Source organism: Centruroides sculpturatus, unplaced genomic scaffold (assembly GCF_000671375.1).
Source record: "Centruroides sculpturatus isolate CEXI.00-Female unplaced genomic scaffold, Cexi_2.0 scaffold815, whole genome shotgun sequence".
NCBI lineage: Eukaryota > Metazoa > Arthropoda > Arachnida > Scorpiones > Buthidae > Centruroides > Centruroides sculpturatus.
Genome location: NW_019385019.1, coordinates 236,369 through 261,687, shown reverse-complemented (window position 1 = coordinate 261,687; position 25,319 = coordinate 236,369). Strand labels below are relative to the sequence as shown.

Here is a 25,319-nt window from a genome sequence, read left to right as displayed (position 1 = left end):
AAAAAAAAAATACTGTACTGTGCCGCCATCTAGTATTAAGAAACAACATTATAAATTTTACAGTGCCGGTGTCGGAAGATCCGGAACTGTTATGTTATTAGATGCAGCATTAGATATGTTGAAGGCAGAAGGGACCGTAGATGTTTTTAGTCTTTTATATAAAATGAGGCAACAAAGAATTAATTTAGTAGAAACTCTTGTAAGCGATTAATTATTATTATTATTATTTAATTTGAATTTTTTTATAAAAGAAAATGATAATAGTTTTATTATATACTTAGGATCAATATACGTTCGTATATACAGCGCTTATCGATTATCATTTCGGTGATATCACATTGAATTCTTCTGAGAACTTCGTTCTTTATTATAATAAATTAAGAATGATAGACAATGAGAAAAAGAAAAACGGTCTACAACTTCAATTTGAGGTATTTTTATATATATTTTTCCCTATAATTTCCTTTTTTTTTTTTTATATAACAAAATATAAAACACTGTCTACACGTTTTAGGAACTAGAAAAGCTGACTACTCCCTTTACAGAAGACAAATGTTTAACTGCATTGAAAGGGGATAATAAATCAAAAAATCGTTCCTTAGATATTTTACCTTGTAAGATAGAAAAATAACTTATTTTTCTCCCATTAAAATATAATAATAATAATAATAATAATTCATGTATTCTAGCCGAAGGTGGAAGAGTAATATTAAAAGCTGGAAATTCTATAATGTATGTGAATGCAGTTTACTGTAATGTAAGTATTTAGGTTATATTTTGATTTAGTAATGGATTTATTCGGGTAATAAATTAATAATTTATTATTATTATTATTTTTTATTTAGGGGTACGGTCGTACTGAATCGTATATTGTTACACAATATCCTTTACCAGAAACTCTTAACGATTTCTGGCAGCTTGTTTATGATGTCGGCTCTACAGTTATGGTGGTCTTAAACGATTTTAATTCGAAAGAAGAGGCAAGTGATCGTTGATAGTTGTTTAATTATCTAATAAAGATGATAAAATAATCTTATTTTTTTTATTTTCTTTAAGACGGCTCCTGTACCTTGGCCAGAATCGGGAACGGTATATCGAGGTAATTATAGGATTGATCACATAATGAGTAAATCCAACCGTGCTGGAATAATTCGACATTTAAAATTACGAAATATGGATCAGGTTATTTTTATTTCTATATTTTTTCTATTTATTATTATTATTATTTTTATATTTTGTTAATTTAGAAGCGTAATTAATAGCACGACATTTAACTTGTTAGTTTTCCTTAATCATTGTAACCTTTGTCATTGTTTCCCTAATCAGTGTTTCCTTAATCAGTGTTTCCATAATCATTGTAATCCTTAATTAGGCTTATACAGTTGACCCCCCTATATGATAATTCCGTTTTATATGAATTCCATGTCGTACGAGTCACTTAGATTTTACAAATACGTGAGCCGTTCACAGCCCGGCACACGTATTTGTAAAATCTAAGTGACTCGTACAACATGGAATTCATATAAAACGGAGTAATCAACAGTGTTATAGGGGGAGGGGGTCGACTGTACAATTATTCAGGCTTTCATTTAATTTGGCATTGTATAATTAAGCCTGTTTTAAATATAACAAACATAACAAAGCTCGATAAGTATATAGAAACATCCAACGATCGCCTAAATAATCGGTTTTAGACTAATATTTAGGCATGTTTTTAATCCTGATTTATACGAAAGTTTAATTTAATTAATATTTTAAACATTTATAAATTTTCATATTTTTATTTTAGGGACACAAAACAAGAAAGATTCGTCAATTTCAACTTAAAGATTGCAAAATTAACGAAATGACACATCCTGCAGTAAATAATGTAGTTTATATGTTGAACAAGATTGGAAGATGGCAAAATAAATCAAAACACAAACCAGTCATTGTTATGTGTTAGTAAGTAAACTTTTATTTCTATTCTGAAATTTTAATTACTTTATTCCATTGCCATATTACATATTTAATACAGATTATATAGATTAATATATACATATTTTTTTCAGCAATGGTTCTAGCATGTCAGGATTTTTCTGTGCCTCGGCTTATATGAGGGATCAATTTAGAAGTCAAGGATCTATGGACGTTTTCGAAGCTGTTAGAACTGTTAGAATTAATCGTCCGACTTTTGTACCAGTTTTAGTGAGTTTATATTTGATTTTTTTAAGTTATTAAGTCAAAATTTTAAACACAAAATTATAGTATATTATTTCTAACAACACATATGTTGCTACACACCCATATAGAGTCACGCTCCGCATGCAAGCAGGCACACACACACACACATTATAGTCTTTTCTGATTTAATTGTTTATTTACAATTGCCCTAAATTAATAGATGGAAAGGAAAGAAGAAATTATATGTTAAATATGGTTTGTAATATAAATATTACATTAAGACCAATAATCAAAGTGACAGAATTTGTATTTTCTATTTTGCTGTATATAAATGGATTGTTGAGGCATATGAAAACAATTCTTATTTCCATTATAAATGTGAAGATATTATCACTAACTGGAAAATCTCATACATAATATACAATTTATTCGAAGTGTATTCTATTTGTGTGATGGAGTAGAATAAAAGAAATATATTATTTATTCAAATGATAAATAACGAGGTAAACACACAAACTACTAAATTCGTCATAAATATTAATGAATTTATTGCTGGTGTCTTGTTGTTAACTTGCGCTTAACGCTGAGATAGCTCGAATTTCATTATCGATTTCAGCATTTCGGAGATTTCTATCATGTGTTAGACTGTCTACGAACTGAAATCACTGCTCTTGTTAACTGAATATAATCTGCGGGACTAATTTCGAATTTATTCTGATTTATCTAGCGGAAAATAAGTTATTTCTATTCTTTTATTTGTAATAAGATATAGAATTATACCTTTTTTTACTTCATTATAATAGTGATTGATTGTCTTTAATTACAATTATGAACTTGTGCCATAACTAAGGATTCATAGGCACCCTCTTTGAAGCTTAATAACTCCTGTGTTTTTTACAGAAAATTTCTGAAATTTTGAATGAAGGTTTGTTTATTATGTAGTTTGATGATATTAAAATTTGGTGATTAAAGATCGAGGGGATGGAGAGATAATGGGTGTCGTGTGTATCTCCAATAGGGTCGGACTTATTGACGATTTTACTGGTTATTGGCATTTACAATTTTAAGAGGAGGAACCAAGAATTAAATCTTGTACAGGGTACATGAAAAAGCTAGCAAATAAATTAAAGTAAATCAAATTATATGTTAATGTTTTTAAATCATTAATGCTTTTGACATTTCATAAGCATTATTGATTTGTTCAGTTACAATTACAAATAAATTTATATGCTATCTCTTCCTTGTATGCGTGATTTCTTTTTTTATTTTTGTTGTTCTAGATACCATTGATTTACTAATTGATATTTTTACTTTAATATATAAAAAGTTAACATTAGTATAACAACAATGTTTGTTTATATCAGTAAATACAAACATTATCATTGATTTTTAATTGCTTATAACTTATATTAAAAGATTATCTTTACCATATTATAATATTAAAATAAATTATTTTAAAATTTTATATGTAAATTGATCATTTTAATTTAACCATTTGCATATATTCTGTTAGACTATTTTAAGTACATTAATTGCACGTTGAAATGATAAGATTTTAAAATATTTTAGGTATTTTCTTAAATTTTTATCCATATTTAAATAATTTAGCTATTTGTACAGGTACGAAAACAGAAAGATTTAATTAAATTTAATGTTTGTTTTGCATGCAAAGTTACATAAAATTTAATTTTATTTGCATATTTGGAGGAATTTATAGATAAACTGTTCAAAACCTTTTAATTATTTAATAATTTATCCTGCTAAACATTGATTTTTTTATCTAGAAAAGTATATTTAATATACAGTACATAAAGTATATGTCATTAAAGTTTGTTACCGCTATTAAACAATAAGCAAATAATTCAACGATAATGTTTAGGAAAAATCAATTAAATATTTTGATAAAAATTCGTTTAATCTCTAAATTATATTAAGATATTACCATTAAAGTTGATTAGAATTTGTTATTTAAGATTATTAAAAATATTTCATTTATTTTAACGAATTGAAGATAGAAAATTAATAAACATTAGGAACCAGTGTAAGCAATCGATTCAATAAGAGATAATCAGTCGACCCCCCTATAACACTGTTGATTATTCCGTTTTATATGAATTCCATGTTGTACGAGTTACTTAGATTTTGCAAATACATGAGCCGTTCACAGCCCGGAACACGTATTTGTAAAATCTAAGTGATTCGTACAACGTGGAATTCATATAAAACGGAATAATCGACAGTGTTATAGGGGGTCGACTGTATTAATAATATTTGAACTTGTTCCTTATAATAAATCGAATACTCTTGACGTTCGGTTTTAAATTTCTATAAGTAAGAAATGTAATACATTTCTGATTAGTTTCAGATGTTTATTGAACTCGACAAGTCATTCATAAATTTTCTTTTTTTTTTCCTATAGAATCAGTACAGATGGCTTTATGAAGTTGGATGCGCTTTGATATCATATAANAAAAAAAAAAAAAAAAAAAATGTGATGAATGGACCTTTCAAATTCGACATTTACCACCGACGGTTTTATATATTGTGAACATAAAAACGCTTTTATGCAAGCAACCTGCCAGACACGGAAGGAATTACTTTATTCTGCATTTTATGAAATAATCTTCAAATGGAAAAAATAAATGCCTAGAATATAAATCAATAGAGATATTGCGGCCGAAGTTTTCACCTCTCAAACGTGAACGTCGAACGTCGAGCGCCGCTTACTTAAGCGGCGCTCGACGTTCGACGTTCACGTTTTACAGATGAAAACTTCGGCCGCAATATCTCTAATATCTCGAAATTTATAATAATAATTCACTTAAAAATGCCTTTAATTATCCGTCCTTTCATTCTTTATATAGATTTATTTTATTATTATTTTTTTCTTTTTTAAACGTTTGTATATAAATATATATATATAGCCTATATATAAAGATGTGTACATTTTAACTATTGAATATATTTTTTACCGAATGATATTTGTATAAGGGGGAAAACGGACTGTAAATATGTAGGCATAATATGTATTATATTGTGAAGGATTTTTTTATTTCTTCTGAAAGACATTAATTGCTTTTTAAAAAGGAAAAAAAAAAAGAAGTGTATCACAGTTTTATATGGCCGTATTGCTTTGTTGTCAATGTAAATTTTAATTTTTTTTACATGTAAATTCACATTTTTTCTTAATAAAAGTATGTATAAAAATATCTTGTGTTACCTTTAATATTTTATGCGTAAATTCGCATTATTATTATTATTATTAAGGAATGTCAGATGTAGTTCATCTTACAAAATTTTCAAAAAAAAATGGTACGAAATGACACGCTAATGGGTGGAAACGTGACTGATGCATATAGGTCATACGTGACACTATCACGAATTACGAAGATCAATGAAACTAGGAAGAATGTTGATGTAGGTCTAGACGAATTACGGTAATAAAAACATTGGGATTAATGCAATGTTACAAGAGCTTGTACGAAAAAATATATATATATATTTTAAATTTTATTATATAATATATTTTCCGATATACGTGATTTACATAAACTTTATAGCTTATAAACGAAGCATAATTAGATATAATATTAAATATTTACATTCAGTTATTTATTTATAAATTAACGTTAGAGTTAAGTCGATGAGTGTAAATTATACACTGACGTTCGTTAAATCGATGACTTATTGTACAGTTTTAACTATGTAATATAAAAATTATTAAACTAAATATGGTATTTACATAATGAATACAATATTATTAATATTATATACTTTTTTGTAAAATAATATATTTGATTTAAATTACAAAAAAAAAGTCAAGGAAATTCTTGAAATGCAACTCTAGAATACTGTATTTAGCACGTTAATATCCTTCCTGATGAGAATTTAAACTGTATCTAAATCAAAAATTATTAAAGAAAAATGAATTAGTTATGTATAATCAAGTATAATATATTATGATACAAGTATATTAAAAAAAAATTATAGGATTCTATGAAAATACATTACAAGTTATGTTTCGATAGAAACACAAGTCGTAATGTGTTAGGATAAATAAGAAACAGTACGTTTATATTTTTATTATCAAACTTGGTGAAGTTTTTTTTTTCCTATATAACTCGATTTTTGTTACCATAGTTACAAAACAGCAAACAAGAACCGAAAAGGTAGATGTTGTTTAATATAAATTCTGTCAATGGTTACGAACCATGGCAGAATTGCAAACGAAACACAAAGACCGTACGTAAACCATGATTAAATCTATTTCTAATTTGCATGGAATCATTTTATTATACGTTTTTTGGAATATAATTTATGGCACCGAAGAGAATCCAGTTAAAGAAGAAAGTGAGTAACAAGTTAAAAAGAAAAAAAAAAATTTTTTTTTCAAAATATATGCATAAATTTTATTAATTTACTTATCTATGATTAATTAACTAATAATTTATTTTTAAAATTGTTGTTAACTATACATATTTAATCTCCTTTTCTTGTAATACTTAAATTAAACCAGTTAATTTGAATAATAAGAAAAAAAAAAGGTATAAAATCATTTTTCTTAAGTAATTTCCTTACAAAAAAAAAAACAAAAATTTAATGTTTGCATATTTTATGATGAACAATTCAATTCTGAATGTAATTAAAGCATTTCAAATTGGGAATTACTTTAATTACAATAAAACTTAATGCAAATAACGATCATTGTATTACAGCTGTGTTAATATTGATAAACTACTAACAATAATCACTTTCTTAAGACTCTAATTAATTGGGATTTATTAAAACTTATTTAAAGAATCTCGTACGGTGATTTATTCTTTAAATTTTTTAACCATTGTCAGAATTTATTTAAAAAAAACATGAGAAATTATTCTATAATGATGACATATCCATAAAGGGTTACACTTTTGCATGCTTACAGATACAATCTAACCAGTCGCTATGGTTAGATTTTAAATTATTTAAACGTATGTATGTCTATACGATTAAAATTTTCCGACTGGAAAAAATATATAGAAGTTTCATTAAATATTTAATATTGAAATTTTTATATAAGTTTTACATTAATACATATTTAAGTAATCAAATAACAAAGGAACAGGCGGATTTTTTATCAAGATATAAGGATTTTTGTGGTGCGTAAGAAAATATGGAAGGAAAATCATTAATGCTTCAATTTTCTAGTTCCATCATCTTTAGTTTTTTTCCCCACCGAACAATTATACATTATATATTAAATATATAATTTATACAGCGTTTTTTATATGGTCCATTTCTCATTATAGGTTCTCTAGTTAGGCCACGTTAGTTACTTCTATAATAGGTTTGTTATGTAAAGAATCGCATTAGGATAGTGGTATTAGATACAAGAGCTTCACGCTGACACGGATTGACAGTAATATTCGAGTTTAATAAAACAATAAAGCTATGTTTACAATAGAGATATATAGTCTAGATAGAGATGGTTCTGTCTTTAATCGTGTGTAGTGAGGGTTCGTAATTGTGGTAAGGTTACTCTCCTTCTTGAATGATTGTCCTCAAATTACAGTAAATGTGTTTTTATTCCCTTTCGGAGTGAAGAAAAGCAATTAGAATGATCATATTATGGCGAAGTTACATTAACAAATCATACTGACTTGGCTACTTATTCACTAGTCTTTATGTTAAGTGGTATATTTACAACCTGGAAACAGACTGTTGTTTACTTTTAATATAACATAAATTCTGAAAATATTTATGAGAATTGAACATTAAGTTGGTTTGGTGTATTCGTATTGTCTTGGCACATATTTTCGGGCAAACTTGGCCTGGTTATATTTGAGTGTATGGAATATACGACTCGTCAATAACTGGACTTGTTAAGTTAAACCAATTGAAATAATATAATTAAAATGTAAGAAGTAAGTCTATGTTACCATGATACTGGCCTTTGCTACCGGTAATGTAATTTGATATAACTGGATTAAATTCCTATATTTAAGCAGTTTTTCGAATATAAAATGAGCTTAAATGATTAAAAGTTGCTTCAGTTTCTATACATTTCGCGTGATTAGTTTTTTTTTTTTTTTTCCTGCTATAATTTTAAACTTGGCCATCTTATCCAAATTCTAACCAGGTTTATCATGAAAATCAGAATGAAAACTAAAGCAATACCAAGAAATGTCCTTCAAAATACGTGACGGTTTCAACTCATTTTGATATTGATTGTCAAACGCTTAGGTAACTAGGTTTTACCTCATTCATCTTATTATTAATTAATATACATGGTAAATATATATATTTATATATATTTGTTGTTACATTTTGTAGTAAACAAACTAAAAATGTTCTATTTAAATGTTTACGTAATGACATTACTTTGATAAAATGACTATTAAGGAACGAAATTGATTACTATAACTTTATATTTGACATTTTACAAAGTGATTAGATAAAAAATGATATTGTGATTTCATTATTTATCTATCTATCTATACTATTACAAGTACAATATCATTGTATAATAGTAAAATCGTTATCAAACCTACAAATGGCTTGAAATACTGCCAAATCTGGCAGCATGCTCTCACCTCATTATAATTTATGTACTGTACTTAAAGATGTTATATACCAGGAGTGACCGAACCTTGTCACGATACGAGTCATATATCGCCTATCAGAAAATAAGCGAGAGTTGTATTTTATATTAATACAGTATATATAACTGTCTGAACAGAGTCTAACTTGTTTAAAATTCAGTTCATACCCTGGTAGGCTTTATCTGTCCTTTTGTATTGATGCAATACTTTATTCTATAATCTAGACTTTATCTGTAGACAAATAAGTAAAATTACCTTCATAATTTATAATAAATCTTTTATTATTATCATTAAATTTAATGTAGTAAAAGAAAACATTTAAAGCTACTATATAAACAGTTAAAAATGTAATGCAGTTATAATGTTAGAATAAAATTTACTTTAGTATTATTTTTTTGCCATTAATTTCTTGAAAAAAAAATAATAAGTTTTTTTGTTGTTGTTGTTGTTAATAAAAATTAAATATGATTATATTTTTAAGATAATTAAATTGGTTTTCGTTTTAGTGTGCGACATTAAGGAGACTCCGTATAAACTAAATTGCTATTGGATACCATTAAAGAAAAGAACGTGGAACGAAGCCGTTAAATTTTGTACAAGAAAGGGAGGAATATTATCTGATCTTATTGATAACGAAGATCTAGAATTCTTCACGGCTTTTCTCTCATCATCTTCGATAACTAACGTTTGGGTACATTTAGATCTATCTAAATTCGGTAAATGATATATAATGATTTTATACCATTATGATATATTAATTAGAATTTATAATGATAGTCACTAACTATATAAACAGTTGTTTTAATTACATACAATGCCGTAATTAGGTAAACAATGGGTGTACAGGTAAAGAGGGGACTCGAAATGGAACTGACAAATACACTTTAATAATGTTTTCGTTTGTACATGTGAATGCTTTGATTGTAATACGTGGAGAAATTTGGACATTGATCAATTCATGATAGTCAGGGGCGGATCTAGGTTATTTGGGGCTTAGGGCCCCATTTTTAACAAACCTAACCTATTAACTGTTTTTTACTATAAGATAAGGGCTCATTGTTAATGAAAAAGTATTAAAAATTTATGATAATAATTTAATTTTTGTGGGTCCATGACACTTGGATGCCCAGGGCTTAAGCCCTATCTATTGATAGATCCGCCTCTAATGGTCTGTGGGATCCAAATCGTGAGTTTAATGGCCCTTGAAGTCAGAAAGGTTGGCGACAGTGTCTATAGAAACAAAAAATTTGACTAGATTAAAATAACAGTTATGTTTTCATTTCATTCTTATTATTTAACACTTTTTATATTCTAAAAAATCCAGCAACGAGTTGCTTAACTTTCCCGTCAACATATAAAACTGCATGTGGTTCCATCTGTTACAATATTTTATTATTAAAAACTTTTTACATTTTTAATTATCATAAAATGGCAAAAGGTTTAATTTTTAGGGTAGGGATGAGTTTTATAAAAAAAAAAAAGTTGTAAATGCTAATAACCAGTAAAATCCGACCCTACTGAAGATATACACGATTTCATTTATCTCCCTACTCCCTCGACCTTTAACCACCAAAATTTAATAGCATCAATCCCTTAATACACAAACCTCCCTGCAAAATTTCAGAAATTTTCCACAAAAAGCACAGGAGTTATTAAGCTTCAAATATGAACAAAATCATGCTTCCCCCCCTAAACACACACTAACATCCATACATACAGGGGGGAAAAAAAGAAGAAATCCTCGAATTTTCTGCATTTAATTGATCAAAAACAAGTGAAAAAGTTAAATTAAACTTGTTGACTTTGACAATAGTTGAATTAATCTTCATAAAAATCGAATCATATTCGTTCTGTTTAATACAATTGATTACACAAGGCAAACATTATAATGAATCAACAGAAAAGTAGTTAGATTAGTTAAAAGTTTTAATTAACATATTTAAACAACAATTGTAATTAGTATTTAACTATATTGAAAATAGTATAATTACATTAATAGTTAATTATTACCCTTCTGATTACAATAATAAATCAATGTCAATTATTTTTACAGATGCCAAAATTAATCCGAAATGTTGGAAAAACGAAAGTATTGTTATACCAGCAGCAGCACTTTGTTGTTCTTATAAAATTGAAAATCGTAGATATTTAGGACAATTTTCTATTTTTAATTGTACAGATAAGAAAAATTTTGCCTGCAAATTGCCAAGTAATATAATAAATTATTTATTTTCTTTAATTAAATATCATTATTTTATTTACTTTCTGTCTTTTTTTTTTTTTTTAATCCCAGAAGTACGAGTAAGTCGTATTGAATCACAAAGAAGTGTAGTTAGACATGTCAGACAAGTTCCAGACGAAGAAGAATACAATGATGTAAATAATAAATGCCATTTAATTTAATTATTTTCTTAAATTATATATATATTAAATATATTATTTTTAGATTGTGAAGTCTGAAAAAGAATATCCTATGTTAGTATTTCGTGTAATCGCATGCTGCACATTAATTCTTTTAGTTGGGATAACTGTCATCATTTACATAACTACTAAGTATTGTTAAGCTCTTTATTAGAATACAAAATTATATAATTCTTTATAAAATCTACGTTTTATATAATAATATATATAAATTATAGGATGTTTTTCAACGAATGCTTAGCTCACGTCTCTTCTGAATTTGCTCTTTTAGGAGCTTATACGTGTATTTTAATAACAACATGTGAATCTTATTATATTTCTTATGTATGTATTCATTTTATTTATACGTTTATTATAATTTTACACATATCTATTTACAAATATTTCTTTTTTTTTACAGTCATTATGTCTAGCAATATCCATTTTCTTACAATTCTTCTTCTTAGTTGTTTTTACATGTCATTTATTAGAGATTATCGTTATATCGAGATTGTTATTGTCCTGGTTTCCATATATATTCATTAATAGGTGTCCACTGTTAACTATAGGATGGGGTGAGTTTAGTAATTATAATTCTTACTTTAATAAATTATTATTTTAAATATAATTTTATAAATTTTCTAGGTTTACCAGCGGCTATTACAATACTAACAGTAATTGTGGCCCATGATAATTATATTACTTCTAGTGATAAGTAAATTTATTTATATAATAATTTATTATATTGTATTATTGTATAAATTATATTTTAAGATATTATTTTAATTTTTTTATTATTATTGTGACATTCAAAAATCTCTTCCAGTTGTTGGATGAACGTTGATAACGGTATTAAATGGGTAACAATCATCCCCATAGGAATATGTGTAGGAGTTCATATCTTATTGTTATTAATGGTATTAGTCGTAAAAGATATTCCTTCAAACGTCAGACGACAAGATGTAAAAAGAGCGAGGTATTTTATTTATTTAATTATATTCTTATTGATACTTATTGTCGAGAAGTCAGGTTTATATACAGTAGACCCCCTATAACACTGGAGATAATTCCGTGTTATATGAATTCCATGTTGTACGAGTCACTTAGATTTTACAAATACGTAAGCCGTTCACAGTCCGGCACACGTATTTGTAAAATCTAAGTGACTCGTACAACACGGAATTCATATAACACGGAATTATCTCCAGTGTTATAGGGGAGTCTATTGTAATTATCAAGTGTTTCATATAAGTTTCTAATGAATAATCATCATCAATTTGTTTATTCGTCTTAATTTATAGTATTATTTGTATTAATGTTTTAGAAATGCACTTTCTGCTCGCTGGGCTTCGGCTATCATTATCATATTTCTAACTCTGGTTTGGTCTACAGGATTAATGGCTACTAATAGAAACAGTGAAGCATTTTTTGGAGTTTTCTGCGTGATAACTATTATACTGGGAGCTATGGTTCTTATTCTAAGAATATCTACCGAAGCAGAGGTAATTTACTAGTCTATACTTTCCTTACAGGAGATCAATAATCTATTACATAGATATTAAATACTTTCTAAAAGAAACTATTTAGTGTCTGTATTTTTAATGATTTAAAATACCATTAAAATATAATAATCATTTATACAGATTTAAATTTGATGCCTAATTATATTTATACCAAATACATTGAATGGTTCTATTAGGATTTTCATTATCGTTGGATATTTATTATTAAACTAAATACAGTTTCTTTTTTTCGATTGCTGTTTTATAGATTACACAGATATATTATTAATCCTATAACACTTTTACATTAAATCTTACTAAATTGCTTGTTATTAATTTTAAGTTAAATCCTATATAAATATTATTGATTCAATTTTATATAGTAACAAATAACCAATAAATATGTGTTTATACATATATCGATTAACCATAAATATACAGATGATATCTCTAGATAACTTTCTATAATCAATACTATTAAAAAACATATATAAAAGTTATTTATAGGTAATATTTATCCTTGTTTGTTCATTCAAAGTTTAATTTTAATTATATTTATATAATGTTTAAGAAAAAAGTATTTAGTGTATATTTTACAGCTGTTTTTTTTTATTATTGTGTAATATTATTATATAGGTTCGAAAGCGAATTACTTCAGCATTTACTTCTTCTCCAGTATTAGTGACTCAACAACCCCTTTGGATATCAACCTCATTCGATAGCGAAAGTCATTCGGTTCATAATCATATGCCAAAAACACCTGTTCGAAATTCTCCACACCTCACAACTCGAACAAATTATTTTTCATAATATACTACGAGACACTAGACGATCAATTGTATAACTAAATAAACAATATATTGTTTTTAATTATACTACTGTAAATTCTATTTTTGTTAATGTTTTTCTCCTAGAATTTACGTGGATATGAAATAAGGATATAAATATTTTATATATAAAATTTAAAATAAAATAATAGAAAATTTACATATGAAAAATTGTTAATAAATTAATTGCCATTTGAACAAAAATTAAATTATAAAATGTGATAAATAATAAATGATTTTTAAGCTATTTAAAAATAAATATGACTCATATTTAAATTAAATATTGCATTAAAAGAATGTTTATTTAATTTACAAATGAAACATTTCCTTATTCTTATGACAAAATTATTGTCTATTCTTTTTTTTGTTTTCTAAATAAATACAATACTTTTAAATATGTTTTAATGTTAAAAGGAAAATATATATATATATATTTATATAAATTTAATATTTTCCTTTTTCTTTTTCTGTAATGAAATTATTTAATAAAGTACATTTACTTATTAGTAAAGTAATTTACGTTATATACGAATGTAACAAATTAAAAGCTACAGATAATTTTAATTAAAATTATATTTAAATAAATTTGAAAAATAGGAATGTAAAGAAAATTAAATGATATAAATATTTGTAATTTTTTTTTAATTTCAGGTTGAATGGTATTAGATACAAGAGCTTCACGCTGACACGGATTGACAGTAATATTCGAGTTTAATAAAACAATAAAGCTATGTTTACAATAGAGATATATAGTCTAGATAGAGATGNTATATATATATAGTGTTTTCTCGAATAAAATTATTTATAGATGATCCCACACCTTAAATAGGTAATTGATGTTTAGACTTGTTCTTCTTCCCTCTCTTAAAAATTCACTAAAAAAAATATAAAAATAAAATTTAATAAATCATTCAAATATTATAAAAATATAAAAAAAAAAAAGTTTTTAATATACATACAAAAAGATCTATCATGTATTGTATTACAAATACCAAAATGACTCCGAATAGAAAAGATAATATGTAACCGGTATAAGGAGGGATGATTGATGCTCTACGTTTGGTCATAAATCTGATATAATCGATTTTGGCATCTGAGTATGGCGGATAACGAGCTCTGTAACATAAAACTTAGCGTTATATATTAATATTTCTATTTATTTTATCGTTATAAAGCAGTTGCTTTAGCTTGATTGAATCAATCTCCATCTTTTAACGTACAGATTAAATATTAATTATATTACTTACTCGGACATTTTTTCTCCAACGTAATTATAATTTCTTTCTAAAACAGCTTTTTGATGCGAGAATGTATCGAATGAGAATTTGCCATGATACCTTCTATTGTAATTATCAAGTGTTTCATATAAGTTTCTAATGAATAATCATCATCAATTTGTTTATTCGTCTTAATTTATAGTATTATTTGTATTAATGTTTTAGAAATGCACTTTCTGCTCGCTGGGCTTCGGCTATCATTATCATATTTCTAACTCTGGTTTGGTCTACAGGATTAATGGCTACTAATAGAAACAGTGAAGCATTTTTTGGAGTTTTCTGCGTGATAACTATTATACTGGGAGCTATGGTTCTTATTCTAAGAATATCTACCGAAGCAGAGGTAATTTACTAGTCTATACTTTCCTTACAGGAGATCAATAATCTATTACATAGATATTAAATACTTTCTAAAAGAAACTATTTAGTGTCTGTATTTTTAATGATTTAAAATACCATTAAAATATAATAATCATTTATACAGATTTAAATTTGATGCCTAATTATATTTATACCAAATACATTGAATGGTTCTATTAGGATTTTCATTATCGTTGGATATTTATTATTAAACTAAATACAGTTTCTTTTTTTCGATTGCTGTTTTATAGATTACACAGATATATTATTAATCCTATAACACTTTTACATTAAATCTTACTNTTCTGTGGTAATAAATTATTATATATTATTACCTCCTCCTTCATAATTGGATCGGATGCATTAACATTAGTAAGGATTGTTGGATATATAAATCTTTCCTCTTCGACAATTCTTCCACCGATTGCTACATTATTTCCCGATAATTTTAACAATCTAATTAATCTCCTGTAATATTAATAAATTATTTAATATATTTTATTTCATTGCTTATCATTTGAATAAGAAAATGAGAATAAAAAACAATTTTCTAATTACTTACTGAAATTGTTTATCGTTAACAATTCTTGCAAGATCTGGAGAAGATTTGGGATCTTCTCCATAAAATTCTTTTAAAAGTTTTTTTGCTGAATTAACGAATTTCTCTTGAATTTCAGGAGTACATAACAAGTAATCTGGAGCTACACAAGTCTGTCCTAAATTAGTACATTTACCCCATAATAAACGTTTGCAACTAATTTCGAAATCAACAGAATTGTCGAGATATACCGGACTATATAAGAAATATCGGAATTATAATAATATTATTATAAAAATTTTAAGATAAAAAATTTCACATTTTATTACCTTTTTCCTCCTAATTCTAAAGTGACAGGTGTCAAATATTTATTGGCTGCTTCTCTGACAATTTGGCCAGTATTCATGGAACCGGTGAAAAATATGTAATCAAATCTTTCTTTTAATAATTCATTACATTCATTTACACCTCCAGTAACAACGTGATAACAGTCCTAGCAATAAAAGACATTATAAAAATCTCTTAAATCATCAATAATAATAATCTTTAAGATTATTCCTCACCTGATCCAAGTAACGAGGAATAAGTTCTGAAAAAAGATTCGAAGTGGCCGAAGCAACTTCTGAAGGTTTCAAAATAACGCAATTTCCGGCAGTTATGGCTCCTACCATAGGCCCAATACTTAATGTAACAGGATAATTCCAAGCACCCATTACCAATACAACTCCGTACGGTTGTTTTACGATGTAAGTCTTATCAAAGAGGGTGACAAGAGATTTCTCTGCCTGAAAATGTTATTTAATAATTGAAAAAGTATTTAAAATTATTTTAAGCACAGTTTTTCTTTCAATATAGCACAAAAATATAAATTTCCACTGGTGTTCTTCTTTTGTGTTTATGTGTCCTTCCTTAATCCCGAGATGAAGTTAGATACACAAAAGTCTAGATTAAATATAGAAAGATTAGGGGCTGGAGACCTCCCGATTAACTATATACGAACTTCTAATCCAAACCGAAAGTCACGTTATTTTAATTCAAAATTTTATCCAGAACGAATAGTTAGATAGATAACCGGCATAACTCTACTGTTATCAGGAAAAGTATGATGTACAGGGGCAAGGTACTATTAAAATAGAGAGCGTATTTCGAATTAAATAAATTAAAAATTGTAGACCAACATAATACATGTTCTTTTCGTACCTAAGAATAACACAAGTCGCCAGGCTATTGTATGATCATTTAATAAAAGCTAAAAGAAAAAGTGATAAGTCACAAATGACTTAGTTTCTACTTTAGATTTCTCACTTAAAGTTATCGCGAAAAATACACTCGCTTGTATTTCAATGGTTGTACTGAAGTCCTAGAAAACGCTTATGTAAGAGACAAGATTTTCATGCATTTTTCTTATAATACAAGCAAACGAATGGCATCAATTACTTTGAAAAATCGCTGTTAGAATACCTATAATTATATGCGTGTGTCTACACTAGCTAACTTATATACACACAAACACACATGCACCCGTAATTAATTATATGCGTGTGTGCGTGTATATGTGCTTGTGTGTGTAAATTAGTTGTTTCTACTAAGTAAAAAATGATGTTATACTAGATTACACTTAATTTGTATCAAACTGTTTCATACTATATTCTCGTTTGTGTTGCTTTATAGTTTTAATAAAATCTAAATTAATTTAGAAATGAATAGTTTTGAAATTAGTTGGACAGGTTATAACATTTTCAATCAAATTAATCTGAGTGTTTTAATGACTTTTTAGAGGATATCGAGTCAAATAATATACAGGCATCCAACTAAAGTTAGAATAGATTTTACTTAAGAATAATTGGTTATTTAGATATAAACTATTTTTAAAAACTGAAAATACATACTGTTTACTATAGAATTCGACAAAACTCAGCTTTACTATTTGGAAATACCAAGCTGAAATACAGTCAATTAGTATGGATAATAGTAACTACGCTGCTTTGACACAATGGACATATGACACTAAAGTTAAGATTTCTTGGAACAATCCTGAGAAGATTCTGCTAGAGCAGGTTTCTACACATTTTAAATTATAAATTTTCGTCTATAAACAAGCATTCACTATTATCAGGACTTATTATACTGGCTTAACAGACAATACAGTGTTTCACAGAAAACAATTTTTATTTAATATACCTGTCAGGTATATTAAATAAAAATTGTTTTTTGTGAAACACTGTATTGTCTGTTAAGCCAGTATAATAAGTCCTGATATACCTGTCAGGTATATTAAATATTAAATAAAAATTGTTTTCTGTGAAACGCTGTATTGTCTGTTAAGCCAGTATAATAAGTCCTGATATACCTGTCAGGTATATTAAATATTAAATAAAAATTGTTTTCTGTGAAACGCTGTATTGTCTGTTAAGCCAGTATAATAAGTCCTGATAATAGTGAATGCTTGTTTATAGACGAAAATTTATAATATAGTAAGAAAAGGACATTGAATCATTTTAATTCTACACATTTTCTCTGAATATACCAACGTAATTAATGCCATTCAATTAGAGATTTTTATAGTATTTAAAAGGGTTTATTTAAAAAACGTGCGTATCTTCCGTGTTTATTTGAAGTCCCAGAGTTTTTTCATAAACGAGGAAATACGACATATTTAACGTGGATTGTCAATAAATTGTAAAACTCTGCTTGATTATTAATAATTAAAAGAAAAAAATCTAATCTACGTCGCTCAATTCTGAGATTCAAATGTATTGTGTTCTTTGATAGCTTAAGATGCTGGAAACATTTAAAAATATGAAAACTTTCTAAAGTATTAAATGGTTTCGTATTTTTTTTTCTCATGGAAGCTTTTGCAAACTGACAATAAATCCTTGAACGTATGTCAGTCTGTGAGGAGTAACAATATGTTAATCACAGACTGGCATTGGTTCAAGGGTAACAACTTTCTATAGCATTATTTTAGAATTCGTAAAGAAACCGTATTTAAAAAATGGTTCCAGTAAACAGGTAATTAGTGAGTGATGTAACTTTTAATTGATAAAAAATCAATGTTACAAACGAACAACAATCAATTGACATCGTTTTTGAATTGGTCAAACAGGTGGGGTGGCCAACATCACAGGAAGTTAATAAATTTAGGTCAAAGTTATTTATATAAGACATTTATTTTTCAACAGTCTTAAACAGAACTTTCTTGATTTTGATGTAAGCAATATTTGTTCGATATATATATATATATATTAATAAACTTGTTTTGAAGAACTTATAGTTAGTAGAAGAGAAATATGGAAGAAACTAACCATACTTACAGGGCCTCTTCTTTATGAAGCAGTCAAGTAATTTAAGAATGACCCCGTGAGGTCAATGAAACACAAGATTGATATAAGGAACACGCTTATTGTTATTATTGTTAAATTGTTAATGTTTTAAGTGTATAATTATTCATTTTAAAAGTAATTTTTACTATTTCTATTNTAAGATAATAGAAAGTTTCAATTAAATTTTATAGAGTAGAATCATCTTAAAGGCTAATAAAAAGTAATATTATACTCTGTATTGGTGTATAAGTATGGTAACGTATGAAACAGTCATTTGAAAAGAGTAAGAAAAGAAAACTATTAGCATTAAAGATAGATTTCTTAAGGAGCAGTTGTAGGAAGTCAAGGTTATAGAACATTAGAAATGACAGATGATGGGATTGACAGAATAATAACCGATAAAATAGAAAAGAAACAATTTATATAGTATACGGCTACATGGAATGAATGTAACAAGTTAGATGAGTTCCTCCTAAGAGACAAAAAGAGAAGATAGACTTAGAAGTTGGATGCTAGGAATATACAAAACAACGAAAGTAAGAGATTTAAAAGACGATGTAGCTATTCATTATACGAAAACAATCAATAAACATAATCTAAAGTATTTAATTTTGTTTAATTTTAATTTAATATTTAATTATTTCTATAATAATATCATTTCAGAAACAGATCTTCAACATTAGAAATGCTATTTTCCTGGAGAATAGCCTACTTACTTAATAAATGACCTCAATATTTTAAATAAAAATAAATGAATTAATTTTCATATAAAATATTAGAAAATTATATCTTATTATTTTTTCTTTTTATACGATAGAATAGTTCTTTTTACGCATGTAAATTATTCTGTCTTATTTAATTTAATAATGTAGAAAATAAAAATCGTGCTTTATTTTACAGTTTAATTAGCTGATTTGTAAACGTGACTTAAATATTTGACTTTTATAAGATAAATAATTTTATAAACATTTTTTGACAATGATTAATTGCTCTATTTGATTCTTATTTCAAAATATAATAACATTTAAGTGGAAAAATAACATTTGAAATAGTATTAGAGCACTCAAACGTAATGAACAATACTACTAAATCTGTTTTACATAAGGATATTTGATTGTTATACACAGAGAGAGAGAGAGAAAGAATAGCAAAAATAGAAAAAAGGCTCGAAATAATGATTCTTATTTACATAAAATATGTATAAAACATAATTTTAGGTCATAAAACTTAGCTTTTAAAGTAATTTACTTGCAAATTGCGTACGAATCTGACACCAAAACATTCACTTGAATACACACTGTAATTTAAAAAAGTTGAATTCATCGAGGAAAAGTACACGAATATTATTAAATCTATAAATTTATCAATTTAAAATTTAGCAAAGAAAATGAGAAAATTGAATAAGTAAATTTAAATACTTTTCATTACATTAAAAATTCAATTACTAATTTACAAAAACAAATGACATGTTTAGGGTAAGACCATTTTAATAATGAACTAAGCTATCAATTCGAACAAATAAAAGCAATTTATTCAGAGTAATTTTCCTGGTATTAGTGTAGATGTTTATTCCCTAACTTAACGTAAATAATATTTAATTTTCTATTATTCAAGGGCATCATAGATGTGCCAATAAAAGTTTTACGTCATCTCTGATAACTACACAAAACTTTATTTTTTATATGACTATATTCATGGTTAAATAATCATATAAAAAGTAAATTACATCTTGATTTAAATTAAGAAATAAACACGAAATAATCTTAAACTTTTTAAGGATCTTTTTGCATAAAAAGTCACCCTAATACTATTTAATTTGTTCTGGCACGTGGTTGACCTAAGGATATTTATTATTTATTTATTTATTTATTTATTTATTCAGCATTCCTCAGCTGCGCTGATTCGAATCTAGAACTTAAACGAATAATAATTAATTATCATGTAATAGTGTGTAAATTATTGTTTATTGTTTTGTTATGTAAATACTTCAATATTATAAAACTTTTATAAAAGTCAATATACATATAAAATCTACCTGTATTTCCTGTTCTTAAATATAAATACATGCAAAAATAACAACAACAGTATTATGCTTTGACAATATTTTGATAACTTCAGTGTTGACACTAAATTGTTTGTTAAATTGTAAAGAAATAATGACGGCGTTATAGTTTCATGGGGCCTTGGCAAATTTGAATTAGGGGGCCTCGTGTAACAGTATCGATTTCAAACATTTTTTTCGAGGAATTTTTGGGGGAATCTCCCTGTATCCGACCTCTAGCAGGTTAAATTCTGCGCTGCCCCTAACAGGCAATCTAGGCACATCAAATATGGCCCAAATTTAAATTTCGATAACTTTACTACAATAATGAGTTTATAATGGATTGATTCGAGACTTCCTGTTGATGGAGGCCTCAGGCAATTGCCTTTTTTTTGTCCACTGTATAATGAATAATTTGTATGTAAAATACAGTCGACCTCCCTGTTGATTTTTCCGTTTTATATGAATTCCATGTTGTACGAGTCACTTGGATTTTACAAATACGTGAACCGTTCACAGCCCGGCACACGTATTTGTAAAATCTAAGTGACTCGTACAACAAGGAATTCATATAACACGGAATAATCAACAGTGTTATAGGGAGGTCGACTTGTAGTTAGTTTCAGTAAGATAATAGAAAGTTTCAATTAAATTTTATAGAGTAGAATCATCTTAAAGGCTAATAAAAAGTAATATTATACTCTGTATTGGTGTATAAGTATGGTAACGTATGAAACAGTCATTTGAAAAGAGTAAGAAAAGAAAACTATTAGCATTAAAGATAGATTTCTTAAGGAGCAGTTGTAGGAAGTCAAGGTTATAGAACATTAGAAATGACAGATGATGGGATTGACAGAATAATAACCGATAAAACAGAAAAGAAACAATTTATATAGTATACGGCTACATGGAATGAATGTAACAAGTTAGATGAGTTCCTCCTAAGAGACAAAAAGAGAAGATAGACTTAGAAGTTGGATGCTAGGAATATACAAAACAACGAAAGTAAGAGATTTAAAAGACGATGTAGCTATTCATTATACGAAAACAATCAATAAACATAATCTAAAGTATTTAATTTTGTTTAATTTTAATTTAATATTTAATTATTTCTATAATAATATCATTTCAGAAACAGATCTTCAACATTAGAAATGCTATTTTCCTGGAGAATAGCCTACTTACTTAATAAATGACCTCAATATTTTAAATAAAAATAAATGAATTAATTTTCATATAAAATATTAGAAAATTATATCTTATTATTTTTTCTTTTTATACGATAGAATAGTTCTTTTTACGCATGTAAATTATTCTGTCTTATTTAATTTAATAATGTAGAAAATAAAAATCGTGCTTTATTTTACAGTTTAATTAGCTGATTTGTAAACGTGACTTAAATATTTGACTTTTATAAGATAAATAATTTTATAAACATTTTTTGACAATGATTAATTGCTCTATTTGATTCTTATTTCAAAATATAATAACATTTAAGTGGAAAAATAACATTTGAAATAGTATTAGAGCACTCAAACGTAATGAACAATACTACTAAATCTGTTTTACATAAGGATATTTGATTGTTATACACAGAGAGAGAGAGAGAAAGAATAGCAAAAATAGAAAAAAGGCTCGAAATAATGATTCTTATTTACATAAAATATGTATAAAACATAATTTTAGGTCATAAAACTTAGCTTTTAAAGTAATTTACTTGCAAATTGCGTACGAATCTGACACCAAAACATTCACTTGAATACACACTGTAATTTAAAAAAGTTGAATTCATCGAGGAAAAGTACACGAATATTATTAAATCTATAAATTTATCAATTTAAAATTTAGCAAAGAAAATGAGAAAATTGAATAAGTAAATTTAAATACTTTTCATTACATTAAAAATTCAATTACTAATTTACAAAAACAAATGACATGTTTAGATAAATTGCATGTTTTATGTCAATTATAGAAACAGTCATATAAAATATATTAGAATAAATGGTATATTTAAACTTATTTTAATCTATTAAAACAATGTCACATAAAAATATTTAAACTTTATTGTTCTTTAACGTCAAAATTTTACATTGTTTATATTACTCAATTAAAATTATGAGATAATTGTCCTTTCTTTATAACATAAAAATCGTATTGAATAATATCTAATTACATACAAAATAATAATAAATATAATAAATACATTAATAGTTTCTTAACATTCACTTAATTACATTTTTCTTCTTGAATTTATTCTTTTATTTTTAATTATCATTTAAATCTTTCATACAATGAAAAAAAAATAATTATAGACTTAAGTGAAATCTCGCCTTATTAATTAAATAATTTCTTAATATTTTATTTTAAAATAAATAAATAATAATATTTAAATAGTAAATTTAAAGGTTTAAATGTTTTCTCTGCAATTGTTATTAAATAATTTCATTCTCTCTTATTGTTTAGTAGAATAATAAAAGATGATAAAGTCTATAGTCATTTATAATTATTCTCTTTTAAATAGATATAATTTTCTTATAAACTACCATTTTATTTTCTAAAATTAAATCAAATATTATAGATTAAAGTAACGTAATATATTATTAAAAATTATTGAAATATTTCTTAAATAGTAGCCTTTTTGAGAGGGAAGGTTAAGTAAAATAGGTCAACAAATGGTTTGTCCTTCGTGCTATCAGCCGGAAGAGTCGATAGAAAAAAAAAAATTCTTCTAACGGGTTACTAGAATTGTATAATAATAGGACAACCGAACTGGATTTATATATTTATAACCGATTTTCTAATATTGAGATCAACGGCGGCATATTTATACTAAAAATTTACAATGGATTTTCATCTATGTGTAATATAGAGGAGAATTAAAACTTGTCTAATATATATATAACATCTTTACATTATAGAATTATTTAATTTAATAATAAAGTATAAATTATATAAATAAATAGATTGATTAGTAAGTAACGAATAGACAAACTTACCGACTTTTCTCTCCTCTACGTTTATATATTAAAAAAGAATCCTTAAGAGTTAGGAGAGACCCATGTTTCTCTGGTATTTCAGTCACTTTCCATATCGCGTATTAAACATCATCGTCAGTCTGCATTCGAGGAGGTGAATGACAAGTTGTCCTACTCTAACTGTATATAGGTCATTGAGCTAGTACTTTGGCCTATATCCTTGGCAGTGACCTTATTCAAAAACACACCCCCACATATACGACGTTTTATATATCTCCACTTCGTTGTTTATAAATTAATTATGCAAATATATTTTTAGTTTTAAAATAAGGTACATTCTTTCTATACAATAATGATAATAATAATAACAACACTTAACATGTCCTCATTAAGTAATTGTGGTATGGATAATAATTATATAAATAATATTTAATAATTGAATAAGATTATTTACAAAGTTCATTGACCAAAAAAAAAAAAAAAGAAAATGAACCGTACAGGATAATATATTATTCTTTCTATATAAAGAATATAATGTACTGTATAGTACTTTTATTTAATTATACGAATACAAGTCGACCCCCCTATAACACTGTTGATTATTCCGTTTTATATGAATTCTATGTTGTACGAGTCACTTAGATTTTACAAATACGAGAGCCGTTCACAGCTCAGCACACATATTTGTAAAATCTAAGTGACTCGTACAACATGGAATTCATATAAAACGGAAAAATTAACAGTGTTATAGGGGGGTCAACTTGTAGTCGTTGTAAGTGTAAACTTCAATTATATACTGTACTTATTAATTGCTTTAAATAACTGTACATTTTCTACATTAGAATTGCATTTAAACGGCAAAAATTAATCAAAAATAGGGGGGAAAAATATTTTAAAATCTGTTTACCCCCCGAAAATGAAATTAAGTTCATTGTTTTGTTTGTACAGAGGAAAACAATAGACGAAACATGAATTTAAAATTTAAATTTTTTAAACAAAATTATTATAAGAAATATAATTACCGAATCATCTGTAGGTTAATGAAACTATTCCAGGTTATGTACATGTTTCGTATAAAAGGTCAAGGGTTATTATAATATTTAGTTCATTGCTTTAAAAAATTATAGTAATGAAAACGTCTGTGGATGAAAGAGAGAGATAAAATTACGAACGTATTAAAGTTATTATTTTTTAAATAAAACCGAGAGTGCTTTTGTTTCTTTGATTGTTTCACTTTATAATTACAAAAAATCAAATAAAAGTTCATTCATATTTAATATGAATAGACTTTACCGTTTTATTAGGAAAAATATTTTAAAATAATAGAATATA

General features: G+C 26.2%; 3 protein-coding genes across 3 annotated transcripts in view; 2 read left to right on the top strand and 1 right to left on the bottom strand.

The window, feature by feature from the left end:
- The window catches only part of LOC111633515 (receptor-type tyrosine-protein phosphatase alpha-like), a 12,538-nt gene extending 7,827 nt beyond the window's left edge, over positions 1-4,711 (top strand). The window contains exons 7-15 of the mRNA XM_023378097.1: positions 8-199; positions 282-431; positions 515-614; positions 690-757; positions 846-980; positions 1,057-1,182; positions 1,790-1,944; positions 2,052-2,187; positions 4,583-4,711. Coding sequence (XP_023233865.1) covers positions 8-199; positions 282-431; positions 515-614; positions 690-757; positions 846-980; positions 1,057-1,182; positions 1,790-1,944; positions 2,052-2,187; positions 4,583-4,711 — 1,191 coding nt within the window. The remainder of the gene's footprint in view (positions 1-7; positions 200-281; positions 432-514; positions 615-689; positions 758-845; positions 981-1,056; positions 1,183-1,789; positions 1,945-2,051; positions 2,188-4,582) is intronic.
- A 6,673-nt stretch (positions 4,712-11,384) lies between these two features.
- Positions 11,385-13,468, top strand: LOC111633514 (adhesion G protein-coupled receptor B2-like). Its single transcript, XM_023378096.1, has 6 exons — positions 11,385-11,489; positions 11,566-11,719; positions 11,790-11,859; positions 11,971-12,120; positions 12,469-12,646; positions 13,283-13,468. Exons 1-6 carry the CDS (start codon positions 11,385-11,387, stop codon positions 13,454-13,456), a joined length of 831 nt encoding a protein of 276 aa, XP_023233864.1. The 3' UTR covers positions 13,457-13,468.
- A 773-nt stretch (positions 13,469-14,241) lies between these two features.
- LOC111633513 (fatty aldehyde dehydrogenase-like) lies at positions 14,242-16,439 on the bottom strand (the record flags this gene model as incomplete). Its single annotated transcript, XM_023378095.1, has 8 exons — positions 14,242-14,348; positions 14,433-14,589; positions 14,721-14,846; positions 14,935-15,079; positions 15,412-15,578; positions 15,673-15,903; positions 15,978-16,141; positions 16,212-16,439. Coding segments are annotated over 8 exons (1,221 nt in total), but the record flags the coding sequence as incomplete, so codon positions are not given.
- Between the last annotated feature and the right edge of the window lie 8,880 nt (positions 16,440-25,319).

Coding starts and splice junctions, on each gene's coding strand:
- LOC111633514 (XM_023378096.1), top strand. CDS start 11,385: ATGTTTTTCAACGAATGCTTAGCTCACGTCTCTTCTGAATTTGCTCTT. Junction 11,490..11,565: donor AATCTTATTATATTTCTTAT/GTATGTATTCAT, acceptor TTTTTTTTACAG/TCATTATGTCTAGCAATATC. Junction 12,647..13,282: donor GAATATCTACCGAAGCAGAG/GTAATTTACTAG, acceptor ATTATTATATAG/GTTCGAAAGCGAATTACTTC.